General features: G+C 41.6%; 1 protein-coding gene across 10 annotated transcripts in view; it reads left to right on the forward strand.

Moving 5' to 3' along the window:
• Window positions 1–13421, forward strand: part of IQSEC1 (IQ motif and Sec7 domain ArfGEF 1) — a 781720-nt gene extending 768299 nt beyond the window's left edge. For 9 of the 10 annotated variants that reach the window (XM_083156421.1, XM_083156420.1, XM_083156422.1 and 6 more), the window contains 2 exons: window positions 6821–6870; window positions 7683–13421. In XM_083156421.1, coding sequence (XP_083012547.1) covers window positions 6821–6870; window positions 7683–8237 — 605 coding nt within the window. In that variant the 3' untranslated portion in view covers window positions 8238–13421. The remainder of the gene's footprint in view (window positions 1–6820; window positions 6871–7682) is intronic. The other variant, XM_083156429.1, reaches the window with a different exon arrangement.
• The last annotated feature ends 5307 nt before the right edge of the window (window positions 13422–18728 follow it).

An 18728-nucleotide genomic window follows, 5' to 3' on the forward strand; every position in this document is an offset into this window, starting at 1 on the left:
CCATCCCCTGTACCACCAGTGTTTTCCCTTCCCCAATCACTGTATTCCCCTCTGCCTTATGGCTGATGTTGGAAATACTTTCCTGGCTACCCTTATATATTTTGGTGTGAGGATATAACATTACTGTACAGGCATAATGGGCATTCTCCCTTTCTGTTGAAAAAAACTGATTATTTTATATAACTCATTATTGCCATGGTTACACATTTAGCTATATGCTGTTATGCCTAAGTGTCACCACAGCTCAGGTCTTAGTGGCTGTCCCCTAAATGTGGTTGGGGCCACCTAACAATTATTTATTTACCATCATTTTTTTTACTGCATTATCCTTTCCCACTTAATATGTCATAATCAATGTTGCTTATATCAGATCATATATTTCACATATTGTAATAATCAAATTATTATCTCTGCCCAATTACACATTGCCTGAGTATCATCTAAATACCCTCCAACATGACCCATTCCATTAGGTACAAAATGCAAACAGCACAGTTTAAAATTCAAAGAGGGGGGAGGGGGGAATAAAAAAAACTGCCAGTGAGTCAATTATTGTTCAACAAGTTGGACCTGATTGACTGGAGATTTATCCTATGTGCAGGAGGATCAATCTCTTGGTTATACCCAATGGCACGGGATTGTGCATTGGGTCCTACACATCAGGCACATAAGATTTTGTCAGACAGGCACATCAGATTTTGTCAGATAAATTGACTCAATCCACCTGAATTGGGTCAAATCTCACAAAATCTCACAAGTGTAAGGGGCCCTTTACCTAGGTTATTTTGCTGAGCCAAGTGGCTCTTGAACCTACCCCACGTTTATTTTAGTTGTCTCCTTTAGTACATACAGTAGAATTACTTTAATGGGACTTTCAGGTTGTCTGAAATTAATTTTATGTCATAGTCATCCCCCAGGTTATTTGTATATAAATATGTTTACATTGTGTGGATGGTTTACATTGTGTGGATGGTTACAGTGGCAAACGCAGGATTTTCAGAAGGGGGTTTCCAGAGGGGCGGAGCAAAGCACGGAAATGGACACTTAGGTGACCCAGTATATGCCGGGTCAGTTAAAGTATTATAGATAGACCAAATGTATATAAATAATAAAAACAAATATATATATATATACATACATACAGGGGCATCAACAGCAGTGTAGACCCCTGGGCATAGCAATGTATTGGGGCCCCTACCGATCCTCCAGTGGTAGGGGTGGGGGAAGCTTTGATGTCCCGCAGGTGGTAGGGGGTATTATATCAACCGCTCAGCATGTAGGGCCTGGATCAGTAATTTCCACTAATTACCCCTTTACTGCACAGATGGTGGGAGATGGGGTGGGAGAAGAGGGCATTGGGCTGAATGAAGGGGCCCTGATACATAACTTCCAGGGTGGTAGAGGATGTTTAATACACAGAGGAGGGGTGTATAGTGGAGTTGGCTTATTATTCATAATTTTCTGGTGGGAGGACAGCTTGCTTGACTGCAGATATCTCCAGTTCCCGGAAATAGATTTCTTAGATTGTAATGGAATTAAAAACTAGAGAATCCCACCTACCAAATGGTTCTGGGGACTAGGGGATCAGAGTTCAGGAGGCAGAGCAATCTGCCAATGAGAATATAAAACTACATACCAGGTGTGTGGAGCTGGAGCAGTAACCAGCTACCGGAAGGGTGATATCTCTGGTTCTGGGAACAGTAGAGACAAGCTGCTAGTGTTCATCAAAGGGGGAGAGTCTCAGCTTTTGGAATATACCCTCAGAAAAACTCTAAGTCAGACAGAACCTGAAAGATCTGATTTAATTAGTGGGTCATTTAATTAGTGGGGTTTGTTATTGGAGTAAAGGGGATGTATTCATGGTTTTCCCCTGAACTTCCAGTGTAGCTGCAGTGCCGCTGTATTTGCCCTAAAGGACTAGAAACAGATGGCTAGAGGACTTCAATTGGGAAATTATATGACAGATGGGTTTAGTTAAGGCTGTTGCTGATTGGATGGCGCAGTGCTTGTAGAATCTGGTGGAGTGTGTACAAATTACATTTGTGGAGTAAAAATAAAGTGTCTAAGCCCTGTACACATGATGAGATATTGGCTAATGGAAAATTTTGACTAAGCAATTTTGAGAGAGATTTTGGCTTGATGCACTGGAGATTTTGACTAAGCGATTTTGTCTAAGTAATGGCTATGATCTAGTCAAAATTGCCTTGCCTGCACAGTCAATCTATGCTAAGCAATCTATGCTAGACAATATTGACTAAGCAGGAGAAAAATAGGGAGATTTTGGCTAACCTTCTAGGAGATTTTGACTATCTAGTCAAAATCTCCTGCCAAAATCTCACTGTGTACACCCCTTAAAGTTTGTGGGCTAAAGCAGACAGTGTTTATCCTGCACAGAACAACCATAAATGTTTTTGCTCCCCTTGCATACCAACATGTTTTGTTTCAGATACAGTTACTTCTTTTTTATTTGCTTTACTTCCAAATCAGAATTAGACCATCTGTCCATGTATTTGCTATGTGAGTGTGTGCCATTCTCAAGTACAAGTTCTGTCTAGGAATGCCGATCCCGAGATTTTGGGCATTTATAGCCAGGATTTCAATCCCGGGATTGAAACCTCCAGTTCTGGTATTTCGGGACTGAAATGTGCATGTGCATTTCATCCCTTACTGCCCGAAAACGTGCCGTACAGCTATACAGTGTGATGGTAGAGGTCATGCCGCGCAGCCACGCACCTGCCCGCCACTTTCGATGTGTCCAGCACCCCCGCACACCCTGCCCTCCAGTACCCGCACACCCTCCCTGTCTCATGTCCCCTTCGTCTTCCTGCCCTCACCACCTCTTGCCCGCTCTGCCGTTAGGAGGCCATTCCCAGGATTCTAGGAATCCCGTGATTGACAGTTTTTCAATCCCGACTCCCAGGATTGAAAAAATGTCCCAGAATTGGCCACCATAGTTCTGTCCATGTATTTGCTATGTGAGTGTGTGACATTCACAAATAATTAAAGCTCAGTCCAGGGTGCCGAATCAGACCTGATCGCTGGGCCACGAGTATTCGGAGCCCAGCGATCAGGTAAATAATAATGTAACACCCGTCCCATGCCACTTCGTATGAGTGAAATCCCGCCTATGTGCATGACTGTGAATGGGGAAATTCATTGAACCACCGAATTAATCCCCCCATGTGATCAGCACCGCATTAATTGAAAATTACTCAGCACTGCAAAGTCTGTGGGGAGATCGGGACTGCTGATGATGTCAGCGTCCCTCCCTCCCAACGGTCTGGAGCCGTCTGCATTTTCTGGAGCACTCCCAGAAAACTCCAGCGTTACGCCCCCAAATGCCCAGTGCCTGACGCTGGTTTTGATCACAAGGACGACTCGCACATGCGCACTGCGTACCGCGCGCCTGAGCAGTCGTTCAATAAACAGGTGTCAATCAAGCCCCATGTATTTGCAATCAGGACTGAATCAGGTCCCATGTATTTAATCTATGAGTGTGCCATCTATAATTGAAGCTGTCAATGGGGTAGATTGGGAGTTCTAGAAAAAAGTGCTAACTAAATAAGAAGTAGAATCTGATAGGTTGCTATGGGAAACATCCTATCTTCAATAGTACTCCCATCTTAGTAAATTCATGTATTTGCTATGTGACTGTGTACCATCCATGAATAATCAAAGTTTAGTTCATGTATTTGCTATGTGAGCGTGGGCCATTTAATGTATATAGTTATTTTGTTTGTGCTGTTTGTGTTGACGGAACATTGTTGTATTTCATTGTTTTTTAAGGTTTTTTTGTACTATCTACAGCACATGGACATCATGCATTAAAAAAAATCATATAAGAAAAGCTGATTTTTTGGAAAAAAATTGATGGTTATAATGAGATTCAGTTATAGTTGAGGATTTGCATTTTGTGTAATATTGTACACATCAGATAGCATTTCTAAGAGGATTTGATCATGGCTATAGTATGGTGATTTTGTTTTATTTGATATACTTTATGTGGACAGTATACTATTATACAGTAGTTCAGTACAGCTTCATTACAGCAAGGTTATGGAGTATGGTAAATGTTCTCACCATTTCATGTGTACAGATTTGTATTTTGTCTGTCTTCTGTTATTGTACTCGTAGCTGACTGGGGAATTTGGTAATGGTTTTGTGTTATGGGAGAAGGATCCAGGCTTGGAATAGAACACATATTATTTGTGATTAATGAGGACAGGGGTTACAGTATATTGCCATTGGTAGAATACTTTGTGAGATGTTCCGTAGTCATTCTATACACTCATACACTCATTTCCTAGCTATTTAAAATATAATTATACAAAACTCTGACCTCTCCACAACCCAACCCTGCAATTTTTAATCCACTAATTTAAATTAAACTTTTTTTTTCTAAAAACACAGTGTGTTATTTTTATCTGTTACAGTTGTCATCTTTGTTTTATTTTAATGTTTTTGTGATGTAAAATGGCAAAACTTGCAATTCACAAGGATCTCCACTCATATAGAATACATACTGTAGTTGCATGCTTTTACTAATTTACGCAATTGTCCAATGCCTGAGAATCGAGAAAATCCAATTTTTTGTATTTCCCCAATTTGCGGATACCGACTAAAACCTGATCAGAGATTTTTGTGGAATTTCCCAGAGGAATCACCAATTACCACATATATGCATTCTTAATCTGGGGGTTGGATTGGGAAATTGGAGGCATGTGGCACATACAGTATGTATGGCTGCAATAAGTTAACTTTTTTTAATCAATATAATTCAAGCGTGAAAATTTCCTATAGATAACCTTTCAGGGGATTTGAGCACCAGGCCCCTCCTTGTGCACTCATTCCACAGTGCATGTGTGTTAACGCTTTGAGTGCCAAGTGAATTTGTCAAAATAGATGTGAAAATTGCCAAGAAAACATTTTTATTCATCATAATGACCTGAAATGTTTACTTTATATAGGAAGTATAATCTTTTTTTACACAACATTTTATTATTTGAATTTATATAACAAATGTGAACATTTTTAGCTGATATTTTGCACATCTCTCACAGAGATGTTGGCACTCAAAAGGTTAAGACTACAATCCCAGTACAGGTTGAGTATGCCTTATCCGAAGTGCTCGGGACCACGAGCATTTCGGATTAGGGATTTTTATGGTTTTTGGATATTTTTTATTTTAACACACTTACTTAGTCCCCCGATGGTCCCATGGCGTCCCATAGCATCCATGGTGGCCTTCAGGATCTTCTTCAGCGGTCCCAGTGGTGCATTGCGTGAGTTTGCCGGCGTGATGTCACCGGCGTGCCCGCCACAATGCACTCCTGGGACCGCTGAAGAAGTTCCTGAAGGCCGCCGTGGACATCACCAAAAAAAGGGGCAGGGGGAAAACACAAAACAAAAAAACATCTGAAATGTTTTTAAAAAACCATTGTTTTGGGAATATTTCGGCTAAGAGATCTCCGGATACGGGAGACTCGACTTATATTCGTTATAAAGTTACAGATAGAAAATACAATTCTTTTACACATACATGTAAATACATAATACATCGTGCAATGCACCCCTCATTTCATAAGCACAACTATGGAAACATGAAATGGAACAATAATAAACACCCTGAAATGAATGAATGAACTTTATGACTAAACCATATTGTTTATATGAAAAGATGTTTCATATCCATTCATTGCATCACTAATCACGCAGTGTCGTTTTTCAGCCTTTATTTTCTTGTTCGGAAACGGCAAAATCCGTACAAGTAAGCTACTATGTGTTGACATTGCTAGCTGAGCCGCCTTCCCCATAGCACATGCCCTGGATTGTGTTCGTACAGTAGCCTTTATTCTGCTGACGTAGAGATACTAGATAACAAGCAGACATTTCATTTCTCCTATTGTAATAGCTTTCTGTGTGTAACAATCTCATCCTCAATGTTATTAATCTGCTGAAGTCTGAGTATACATCTCAGACTTGACAGTAGTGGATACATGTCTAATCGGATTTGGTATGATATGCCGGTGGTCGGAATCCCGATGGTTGAAATACCGATGCCGGAATCCCGACCGCCAAAATGCCGACAAGGGCGGGCCGTGGAATGCCCCCCTTGCGGGCTCGCTGTGCTCGCCACGCAGTAGGCCCGGTGCCTCGCTACACTCGGCACACTATTTTATTCTCCCTCTATGGGTGTCATGGACACCCATAGAGGGACAAAGTGCCGGCATTGCGGCGGTCGGGATTCCGGCGTCGGTATTTCGTCCGTCGGGATTCTGACCGCCGGCATATTGACCGCATCCGGTCTAATCATATAAAGAAGCAAATAATTAAGATTCTAGAGCAAGTTATGTGGCATTTTCTTTCTATGTATTTATTATAATGTAATTAGCTAAAACCATTTCAGCCTCAGTCCAGTTAGCTACTCATTCCATTGGGTTATTCTAAAAGATCATATTTACTAGATGGTCTTATGCCGCAAGACCAGTAACCCATATTTTCTGTTGGGTTGGGCATTGTGTGTGGCCTTCCATCTGCTGTGGAGCTACAGCTTTCAGGATGTTATTCCAGCAGCTCTTGTAAGCTGGAAAAGCATCACTGTAAAGTAAGTTCAACAATAGCTGGTGAACTTGTGATAGCACTGGTGGGTAGCAAGCGGCTTCCATGTCTTGTGGCATTAGCCCTCTGGTGAAATATAATCATGTTCCCCAGACAGAGGTGGGGGAGCATTTATACTACTTAGTGAGTAAGTCAGGGGAAGACTTGTGTTACCCAGATCTTGTGTTGATCTCTAATCTATGGTATTGCATGTCCTGGGCAGGCAAGCGTGGGCGGCGCAGCAGTGCAGGATCGCTAGACAGCAATATGGAAGTAAGTAGGATGCCTAGCTGGATGTGATATGCATTTGAAACCTTTCCTTTCACTTGAACACTTTTTTGTTCCTCTGTATTCTGCTTGCCTCAGATATTGCATGCCTGGGATTCTCACTCTGTATCTTCCAAACAAACACTTATGATTTGTGGGGACACTACTGCTGCTTCCGGCTCCTCGTAATCCTACTAGCTCCTTGTAGCATGACTCCACCACACATGACTATCTGCTTCCTTCTCACGGTGGCTCTGGACCACCGACTGGCTGCTAACACTCTTTCCTTACTATCTTATACGTTTAACGAAGCTCTTGATTGTCTTATGCCTATTTGTCAGTTTATTTGATGATTACTATTAAGCTGTTAATGAAGCAACTATATTTACAGGATAGCAGAGATTGTACCTAGGTAGACAGAAAAACAACCTCAATATATTAATTAACTCCAAGTGGATTTCATGAGATTTCATTCATCTTGAAACCATTAATTTACACTGACCATGTGTTCAGCCGCCTATCTTTGTGTGTTCACTTCCGGTAACTTGTGTCCCATAACTGCCTAATGACCGTCCCTGTAAGCCCATGCTTAGACGTAGTACATGTAGGGTTAGCTGAGCGCGAGCTTAGTGATCCTTTAGTTAGCAGTGCATATGATAATAATGACCAGAGATGCAGGGTAACAAAGAAGTGTCACTTAGTGGGTTTATGTTAGATTAGGTATGTAGTTGTAGTTCTAGTCGTGGGTGTTTTTTGTTCTTAAATTTTAAAAGCTATTTGCAGATCCAGTAATTCGATTTTCTATGCTTCCTTTCCAGGGGTCCATCATTAGCAGTCCTCACATGCGCAGACGTGCCACCTCAACTCGGGAATGTGCTTCTCGTCAGAGCATACCTAACTCTTCCTCCCTCCTAGGTTCCTTGTTTGGTAGTAAGAGGGGGAAGCCATCTTCCCAAGGCCATCTCGTATCCGGACCACCACAACAGCAGCATCCTACATTGATTTCACATCAACAGCATTCATCAAGCCATCATGTGGGACAAGCTGAGGGGCAAACACAGGCACAAGTGCACGCACAACACACACAGTATTGCCACATGCCACAAAACCCACCGCCGTACCACCATCACCACCACTATCACCCTCCTCAACACATCCAGCAGCACCAGTACCACCCACACGGACAACATTCTTCCCACGCATCGTACATCCAACACCCTCACACGCAGCACTCACACTCCAGCCACACTCCGTTGCCTCATTCCGGGCATCCGGCACATTCCCAGCATGCACAGCAGCATCACACTCAGCAGGCTCCATCTACGTCCACAAGCACGAAGCCTAAACACAGCGGAATTAGCACAATAGTTTAGAGGTATTGTTTCAATAGAACTTCCAGCAAGGGAGTTATGAGTCAGAGAAAATAAGAATGATGTCTCCTTATTATGCGAGAACATGCATTGCTTTCATACTGAGAAAGATACTTTCATGGTATAATTAAAGTTTTAGTAAAAAAAAAAAGCCTGACCATTATTTATTATTTGATTACAATATAGAATTAGCAAGTATACAGAGGAACGGCCTAGCTGCTGTGTATCCAATAAGCAAACACTCGGCTCTAGCGTAGTTCATAGTACTTATTTATATAATACTCTTAGTTATACTGCGTGTGTGTACGCAGAGACCTATAGCTTATTAATAATATACAGTGTGAGTGTACACATTAGTACCTTTAAATAATCGTACTTGAACAAGCAAACAAATATTTTATTTTCAATTCTAGCAATATCGACTCATACACATTTTCACTTATGGTAGTTAGATGGGAAAGTCAATATATGAAGAGGTTACAGTATTTTCCTAAAAATCAAGCAATTTGTAATTAAATGTGCCAATTATAGCTGTGACTGTCCTAGTTACACTTTGCTTGTACAAAAGGATAAATTATTCTTAATTATCTAATTCACCTCAGTATTATGCTGTCATATTTCAGGAAAGCAAGCAAGTTAGGGAGAACATACAGTTTATATAGTAACTGTCCATAGATCATACAAATTCTCGGACACTTTAAAGGCTGTAAGAACTGTGAATTTTCATTATCTACCTTTTTATATACATATATATAAATATATATATATACATACAATTTGTAAACACATGAACCTAGATGTGTGTTTCACGTCCTTATATAGCACCACCGTCATGGAAGCTCTCCCCCACCCTGTCTGCTGTGTCTACCACCATTCATTTTGATTTTGAATCTATGAGACATTGGAAACCTTTTATAGCAGAGAATGTATTTTCAGACTTTTTTAGCAGTGTTTTTCATTCTTATTTCCAAGTTGTCTTCTTTTCAGTTGGCAAGTGCTACTCACTGGAGATTTCAGTATAAAGGTTTATCCCAGCGAACCTGGAGTTCTCAGTCTCTGAGAGTGTCTGCTAGACTCTGCCATCTATCATGTGTCATAGCAACTGTGGCCAGAATTGTTCTTCCTGTAATCAGATTACGTTTTCTGCATTTCATTGTCTCTCCAGGATTAAATTGCATTTAAAATAACAATTCCCAGGAGATTAAGGTTAGAAACTGGTATGAATGATACTTTTCATGTAGCAAGGATGAATAACCAAATCATTTCATTTCTATTTTGTACCATGCTCCTTTCATATAATATACCAGCAGAACAGCAACTAAACACACTGTGTGTATCCGAGCAGGCCAATTACAGTTTATCATTGTTTTTAAATATGCATATATATATATATATCAAATAAACATGCATCATTTCTATTGGCGTTCTAACAAAACATACGCACTTAAATTGGTTTATGTCATTACCCCAGAGTAATTAGTAATATACAACACCAATGTATGTTGCTGAGATATCGGTTAGCAAATGGTTTACAAATGGAATAGTTTTCTTTAACACTTCTGTTCCTGTGAGGTGGAGAGACTACGCTATACCACTTTCACACCTCTCAAATAACCCTGGTCGAACCCGGGTTGTTGCCGGGTCGACCCGGGTTGGCATGCGGTGTGAAAGGGCCAAGTCGAATATCCCGGCTCCGGCAATCTGACCGGATGATGTCAGTGACCCGGCTGTGAGCATCAAATTGTGCAAATGCCGGGTCACTCCCAGGATTGACTCGTGTCCAAATCCTTTAGGTGACCTGCCATTTGCGATGTGAAAGGAGGTACTAGAGACTGCACAATACAGTACTCCTGTGAGGCAGAGACAGTCTCTCTTCTTTCCAGGTTATAAATTACCATAGCCAAGATTTAAATATTTAATTGGTCGAGACATATTTTTATTCGAAACTTAAAACCGCTATTGTGACCAATTTCTGATTACCGCCACTCTTGTCGGTTACACGATGCAAATTAGCTAACCTTCAGCTATCCTTTTTAGGATAAATCATGTTTACCTGTGAAGCAGTTTCATATATATATATATATATATATATATATATATATATATATATATATATATATATATATAGTATAGTCGGCCTGATTCAAAGGTGGTTGCAATGTCAGTTTCAGACACAGTGCAATCATTTTTGGCCACTGGACGTATCACAGCCACACTGCACACAAGTGCTAATGGATTATAGATGGTGGACGTAATAAGGATAATTTTTAAGGCGAGTGAGTCCCATTTGAGGGGGGTTATCAGAGAGGGGGAGAAGGCAACAAAAATGCACTTGTGTCTCCACCATTTCCTGGCCATGTTCTAATCAGCCACTGCAAATTTATTCGCAGTTGGAATGGCCCCAGAATCTTAGTTGAGATGGAAATTCTGAGACATCCTATTTGCAAGTCCATTGTGTCCTCAAATCACAGTTGTGAATGCAACTGCAATCACCTCTGACCCAGTGTTCCATGTAGGTTATAGAATGTTCTTGTAATCTGCAGAGATATTGTTCCTTGTAGGTTATAGAAAGTTCTTGTAATCTGTGGAGACTATGTTCCCTTTAAATTATAGAAAGTTTTTGTAATCTGCAGACACAATGTTCCTTGTGGATTATAGAAAATAATTATAATCTACAGAGACAGTGTCTCTTGTTGGTTATAGATGCTGCTATAATCTGCAGAAACAGTGGGGCAGATGCATTAAGCCTGGTGAAAAGATAAAGGGGGTATTCCAACAGGGGAAATAGTGGCGGGGCACTATTCAATGCTGTCTTTCCCGACAGCATTGAACAGGGATCTCGGCAGAACGTTCCCGACTTTACAAGCAGTCGGGTGTGTTCTGCCAAGTGCGGCTGGGAAATGATAAACTCCTAGCCGCAGCTCGTCGATTTCCAGCCGCATCTTGCGGCCATGCCCCCTTTTCGGCGCACGGCAGGTGGGACATTGAATCCTGCCTGCCGATTTTAACGTCAAGCTGGCCGAGAACAGGACAGGGTCACGGCTGTCGGGCCAGTCCGACAGTCGTGACCCTGCATTAAAAAAAACCATAGTGGAGATAAAGTGGAAGGTACTAACACACCAGCCAATCAACTCGTCTGTCATTTTTCAAACATAGCTGACTGGCTGGTATATTATAACCTTCTACTTTATCCCCACTTTATTTCTTCACCAGGCTTAATACATGTGCCCCATTGTTCCTTGTGGGTTATAGTATATTTTTGAAATCTGCAATAGTCACTATGGGTCAAATAATGTTCTTGTAATCTGCGGATACTGTTCCATGTTCTTTCAAAACAATTTTTATTTTCTTGAGTTTCTTGAGTTGCACACGTTGTTTTTCCAGGTGAATGCTCTCAGAGTGTTCCACTTCCACATAGGCTATAGAACCCACCAGTTACCAGTAAGGGAAAGAGCATCTCGTTTGCATGTCATCTACAGTAAATTTCTGATGCTACATTCTAAATATTGTATATTTACAAAATATATCAGTATTATTGTTCATATTAGCTGAGGTGAGGTGTTAACATATTACATTATGTAGCCTTTCCTTCTTACCTCTGTACTTTATAGTAGAAATTGTATGTAATTTATGTGTTATTCCAGGAAAGATAAATCTTTACATGTTTGTTTTATTTGCAATCAAGATTTTCATAAAAAGAACCCAAGCTACGTGTTTATACACTGACCACAAGGTTTTTGTTAAGTTATCATGTCCACAAAAGGCAATTTGTTACCATAGTCAAACTGCACTCTTTGTACAGAGATTCCATTGTCTAATATAGAGTATGTCTATACGCAGTTATATGCCGTACCAATCCCTGTGGTACGTGTGTCAGTCGTGGTGCCTCAGGAAGTGCATCAATCATAAATTTGATTGTATCGGAGAATAATAAATATGTACAAAACTTATTAGATCATAGATAACAAATGTATACAAATAACCGGGTATGTTAAAGAAAATTGTAGACGCAAGGGAGTAATACTGTAAGTAGAATGTCAAGTACGTTGAGGTTAATTGGTGAGATAAGGGTTGATAATCTCCACCCGACACTTATCGACTGCAAATCAAAATGATGTGATGTTACAAGTAATGTAATAAATGATGTTATTGCTATTGAAATATATACTGTGGCTTTCTGGTCCCTTTCAAAATGGAAAAACGTACAGATAATATATATTACTGAAAAGCTATTTCAAATAGCAAGAAAAGTAAGATTTCCATGTTATTTTAAATCGTCAGGTTGTGCGTGTGGTTAATTCCAGTTCTGTCGTCAATAATAATATACCTACAGTACAGTCATTTAAAAATTGCCACGTCAATGGTCCAAAATGTGACAAACTGCCAATACACACAAAAAAAACACATTACCAATAAATAAAGTTATTTTTGTTTAAAAAAAAAAAATGTCCTGGAAAAAAAAAGCTTCATCTTTCCTGGAACAACCAAATAATGAATATGTATTTTTTAAGTTCAGATTGAAATGTACACTGTTAACAATAACAAAATAATAATATACTGTATATGTATTGTAGAATGACACTCCCCATGGTGCTGCATGTAGCGGAGACCTCTGGTTTCTTAACATAAGCTGAAATTGGCAGCAGATATTTATACATATATGTATATTGATCTCTTCTTGTTGACTTGCTGTGTCTCCTGAAGTTCCGCATGAATTTGTTCTGTTTTCATTGTAAAATACCATTGCACTTCTTGCCTGCAAATATAGAAGCGATCGCTTTGTATATATACACAAAAAGGACCTAATGCAAGGATAAAACATTGGGATGGTGGATACAGGACCAAGTAGGAGCTATGGGTGACTGAATATTGTACATAGTGTGTATATTACAATTCTGTCTGCAGTTATACTAAGGTTGTATACAGTACCTATCTCTTACTAGGATCCTGACTGTAACATTGCATTATAGAACAATCGGAAGATTAGTTCCTGAACGTAGACTGTTAGAACCCCATTAGATGGATTGGATTTTGATGGGGCACACAAAGCATTTTGTAACTAATGGGAAGAGAGGAGTGCTTTCATTTTAATATGCATTCTGTTTGTAAGTAGTAACCCTATCGATGTACAACTATAACTGTGATCATGTGGACTTACTCAATAAACCATAAAAGATGACAGTGTTATTCTGTGACTGTTAAGTATTTCTGTGACATTATCACTTGGAGTGAGTATATACTATACATGTACAGCAACAGTTGGGCATAGAATATATGATATAAATAGCACAATGGCATATATATATCTAAATAAATAACAGGGGCACTCACCGGTCTTGCTTGCAGACTGGAGTAAGCAGAAAGGTGGTCTTGAAAAAGGTCCAGGACCAGACCGAAACGTCGACCTGTAAACCACTGTCATGCACCGAATAAGTTTAGTGGTATAGATTTTGGTTTTGTACCGCGCTCTGGAAAGAGCTGCTCCAGTAAAAAGATCTGTTAAGATTTTTGGTGGCCAGGTGATATGTCAAAATGTAAAAATAAATAAAAATGGAATAAACAAATATAAATAAACAGAAATAAAATAGAAAGTGTACAAATAAATAAAATAAGAATACTGGGATGCAAAAGAATGTGACCTGTGAAAAATTAAAAGGTTAATTTGCAATGTTTACGCTCCCTTGGAGTGGTGGAGTGTCCGTCCCCTATCTCTCCCTGCTACACGGCTGTGTTACCTTAAGCCGCGTCTCCGTTCTCCAATCCTGGAGATTGACAGCGGGGATTCAAGCGGGTCTTCTGCCGGAGATTGTACTCGCGGCAATATGCTTGCGCCGCAGCGCCTGCTGCAGCAGGGTTCAGCGTGCTGCTGGATAATGCCTGTCTGGGTAGGCGCTGCTAATGGCGGGGGACTTTCTCCAACTGCTCGTACCTGTCGGGTACTTTTTTAAGTTTAGTGGTATGTTTCATTAAAAAGCTTTATCTGCAAGCAAGACCGGTGAGTGCGTCTGTTATTTAAGTTATTTGGATATTCTGGAAGTACCTAGGAACACTGATACTTTTTGGCTTTGGCACCCTGGCTGACGACACATCTGTGGAGAGTGCTGTTCTATTACCGTGGATTAAAAAAATATAGATATATAGATCTATCATAGGTGGGTGGAGCACATGGGCCCACACTGTACACCATGTACCCATATATTATACCTCCCTCTTATTGAAGTCCTACCTCAGTTGGCAGATGAGTGCAGGAGAGCACCAAAAATCTCAGGGAAAATGGCGCTGCATCCATTTTACTGATGATTTTGCACATGTGCAGTCGAGAAATCACTGGGAATAAGACACATGCACCATGTTTCTGGAGAACAGCGCATTTTCTGTAAAGTCTGACACAAGCCAGTGAGGAGGGGGACAACATTGAGCTAAACCACCCCTGAAAGAGCACACTGTATCTACACCCATACAGAACAAGTTTCTATTTCTTTTTTATATATGCGCAGGTTCAGTTTTACTCAGATTTACTCGGTTCTCAAACTATCGATTGACTATCGGCCGTCGCATGTTTTGGATAGCCAATACAATCCCAATTTGAGAACCGAGTAAATCCGAGTAAAACCGAACTCAATATCTCTAATTTTTTTACATTTCTTTTCTAAAAAGTGAAAATGTATTAATCCAATAGTAGAAACATTTATTTATAACACAGCCAAAAACCAGTCAATTTCAGTAACTACTGCATAATAGAGTAGCTATACCCCCAAGAGGCTTTCCTTAACCCTTTGAGTGCCAACATCTCTGTTAAAGAGATGTTCAAAACATCCGCTAAAAATGCCAGCATTGCTCACATTTGTTATATAAATTCAAATAAGAAATGTTGTGTAAAAAGATTATATTTCCTCCAGTATATAAGGAAAACATTACAGGTCTTTATGCTGGATACAAATGTTTGCTTGGAAATTTTCACACCTATTTTGACAAATTCACTTGGCACTCAAAGGGTAAATTTTGCAGGGCTCCTCCTGTGGTTGGGATAACATGGGTTTGGGTTGTGTTTCTATGTATGCCATTACTATCACCCAGCTGTGGAAATTGTTTACTGTTTTTATTGGATTGTGTGCAGGTTGTTTAGCAGTGATCCTTTGACATCATGGATTGCCATGGAAACCTGTATTTACTGCTGGGTCCAGTTAACTCTCAGCTGCAGGAACACCAGAACGTGGCACTGATCTGACTACTTGCTGACTGCAGACTTCATTCTAAAGTCTATTATGTGTGGTGATATATACAGCACTGATGACCTCAACCTTCATCATTCACGATAAACATTTTTCACTATTAATGGAACTAAATAAAGTGCAGAACCTTTGTAGTTTTCAGTTATAAACATTATGGCTTGGTACAGGGGACTGTCGCTGGCAATGCGCGGGAGCACTCATCGTCAAAGACGTCAAGCGTACATACTGGACGATATTCTGAACTAGAGGATGGCAGCCTATGGTTGGGGACAGCACTGTATAATCTACTTGTCCAAGACCTTATTTCAGCATATGAACACATTGATCAACGTAGAAATCCCCCATGGTAGAGCTGCCCCAAGCTTAAATACTGAATTCAAATATATGCCGCAAGTAACATATCGCTGGATTTGTAGATTGTGCTCTAAGTAGGGATGGCCATCGGCACAACCCCCATCGATGGTTGCCATTGATGGCTTCTAGAGCAGGAACCATCGATGGCTATAAACCATTCTACCTCACACCATCGATGGTTCCTGCCATCGCTTAGCCGCACATGTGTAGAGCAACGGGATGGGTCGCTGCGGGCAGCCTGCCCGGCCGGGATCCGTGCGCATGCACAGAAGAAACTTTAGCCATCAATCCAGTTTAAGTTTCTTTTGCGCATGCGACACCTCCCGGTGGGGTGGGCCGCCCGCAGCGAGGACGCCGGACGCAATGACGCTGCGCACGCAGTGCGCCCCCAACTTTTACCATCGGAAGCCATCCATCGATGGCATATAACTATTCGACCATCCACTATTGATGCCCAAAACATCAAGCATTAGGTCCCAACCATCGATGTTTTGGGAACATCGATAGTCGATGGCCATCCCTAGCTCTAAGGCCCATAGGGCTGCATAGATAAATCAGTGTCAGAGATGAGATTGATCCACAGGGGAGGAGGGCGAGTTCTGCTGCCTTTGCCGGCACTTATATTTATACTCGCCCTCTTCACCCTTAATTGGATTGATCCCCTAATGTACCAGGTACTTAAGATGATTATTTTTGCTAAATAATTGATGTAGAGTAAGCAGAAATATGCGCGGAGTGAGGCATGGCGAGGGATACTTATATAAAACCTCTGTCTTTTGTCTCTACCCAGTTTACTATTTTTTAATTCAGATTATGTCTGACTTGGATAATAAACACTTAGGCGGTGATTCTAATCTGGTCGGTTAGCAGTGAAATTCGCAGCTTACCAAGCAGCTGTGTCGCCGCCTCGCTGAATCCCCTCCCACGCCAAATCCTTGTGTTACCATTGGAGGGGATGTGTCAAGACTCCGCCGCAGGAGAAATCATTTGATGGTCGGCAACCATCAAATGATTTCACCTGCCTTCGCAAATAAAAGTCAGTCTCCACTGAATTTGACTTGTGGCCGCTGGGATGAAGACAGGGCAGACGGCTGAGCTCATGTGAAATCAGCCGCCCGCTCCCAGCAGGCATCGGCCCATCCACATAGTCATCATAGGAACTCCCAGTGTTTTTATGGGGACGCCCATAAAACACTTGGCGGTCGATGGCCCAGTGCTGCTACCGCCCCTGTCCGCCCTCCGTCCCTCCCTCCCTGCTGTAAACAGTCCGGCGACTGTGTAAATCGCCATGGCCATTTGCAGTCTGGGTTTGCACATGCGCAGAAATGGGCCAAATTCGGATATCATCGTCCCCTTAGTATATGTTGCGCAAACAAATTGGTATAAAGTTACAGATTAAGGGGGATATTCAATCACCGGCGAGCATCTCCCGTTGGGGAGATGCCCGCCGGGCCCTATTAAATGCTGTCTTCCCCGACAGCATTGAGCAGGGTATCTCGGCAGAACGAGCCCGACATCACAAGCTGTCTGTCTCGTTCTGCCGAGAAAGGCCGGGAAGTGACAAGCTGCCATCTGCAGCTCGCCTCTTCCCGGGCCACAACTCGCGGCCACGCCCCTTCTCATCCTGCTGCAGGCGGGGCATTGAATCACACCTGCATGTTCTCGGTCGAGCTGGCCGAGAATAAGACTGGGTCACGGCGGTCGACCAAGCTCGACTGCCGTGGCCCCCGCATTGAATACCCCCCTAAGACACATACAGGGTTATTCAGCATGGATCGCAAATCGAGCAATTATTGTTGGACTGCACATGGGCGACCTCAAATTGCAATTGAAAATGTGAACGCTTAGCAATCGCAATCCAATAAGCAGCCTGAATGAAAGGAAGCCGGAGTGTGGGGGTGGAAACATGCCTTTTTTGGGTATGATTTAAAAAATGCAGGTGTACCCAGGAGTTTTTTTCTTTCTGTCTGTGCTGTGAATTTCTGCTCGCAGTCCACTTCATTTATTCTGCATAGCGATCCGTGCTTTTTTTTTGCCCCAAAAACTGTCTGTGAGATATATGATCGATAGTCATTATTGGGCTATCCAATTAGACAGCTAAGTGCATTGCATAGTAGTCTCTCCATATAAGCTTCAGTATCTCTCCTCTATATATATCTTTTCAGGGATTTATCATGTTAAATGAATACCAAAAATATTTTTCTCTCTCTTGATATTTATTCCCAATACTTAGTGGGAAATTTACTAATATGGGAGTTCTAGTGCAGATGGGATGTGGGCAACCAATCAGATATTATCTATTATCTTTTAGAAGGTGCTAAATAAATGAGAAGTCAATTCTGATTGTTTGCCCATAGAACTCCCATCATGGTATATTTCCCCCTTACAATCAGAAATTATTTCTTCTTGTGAGTGTCTTTAAATGTCTCCATCTGGTGGAGCAGGAGAGATCAGAAGCCTCTAGTAGATAACAACCACCAATTGTAAAGGCCCCCGTACACTACAGTGATTTGGGCCAATTTCACCCAATCCCGACAGATCAAGCCAAGAAATTGGCCCAGATTGGATGCATTTGATGTCCCGTCGGGTCCGATGCATGGTCCGTGCTCATCGGACCTGAGTCAGTAGTCAGTCCTGCATGCAGGTCAGACCTCCGACTCACACCCCATTCCGGCAGTGGGTAACAGGTCACATGCGATACATCACATGTGATGTGTATTGCATGCGATCCTTCCCGGGTGGCTTGTGGGGGATCTACATGGCAGTAGTGTATGGCCAGCTTTAGAGTGCTGTGACTATGATCTACAGATGACACTTTGGGCCCTATCTGGCTTGGCATTCTGGAGGGCCTTACTCATCCTAACCTACCAGAGGCCTCCTGAGGGTGAACCCAATGGTGGGATTCAAA

The sequence above is a fragment of the Crinia signifera genome, chromosome 8 (genome assembly GCF_055691185.1).
Source record: "Crinia signifera chromosome 8, ASM5569118v1, whole genome shotgun sequence".
NCBI classification, from domain to species: domain Eukaryota; kingdom Metazoa; phylum Chordata; class Amphibia; order Anura; family Myobatrachidae; genus Crinia; species Crinia signifera.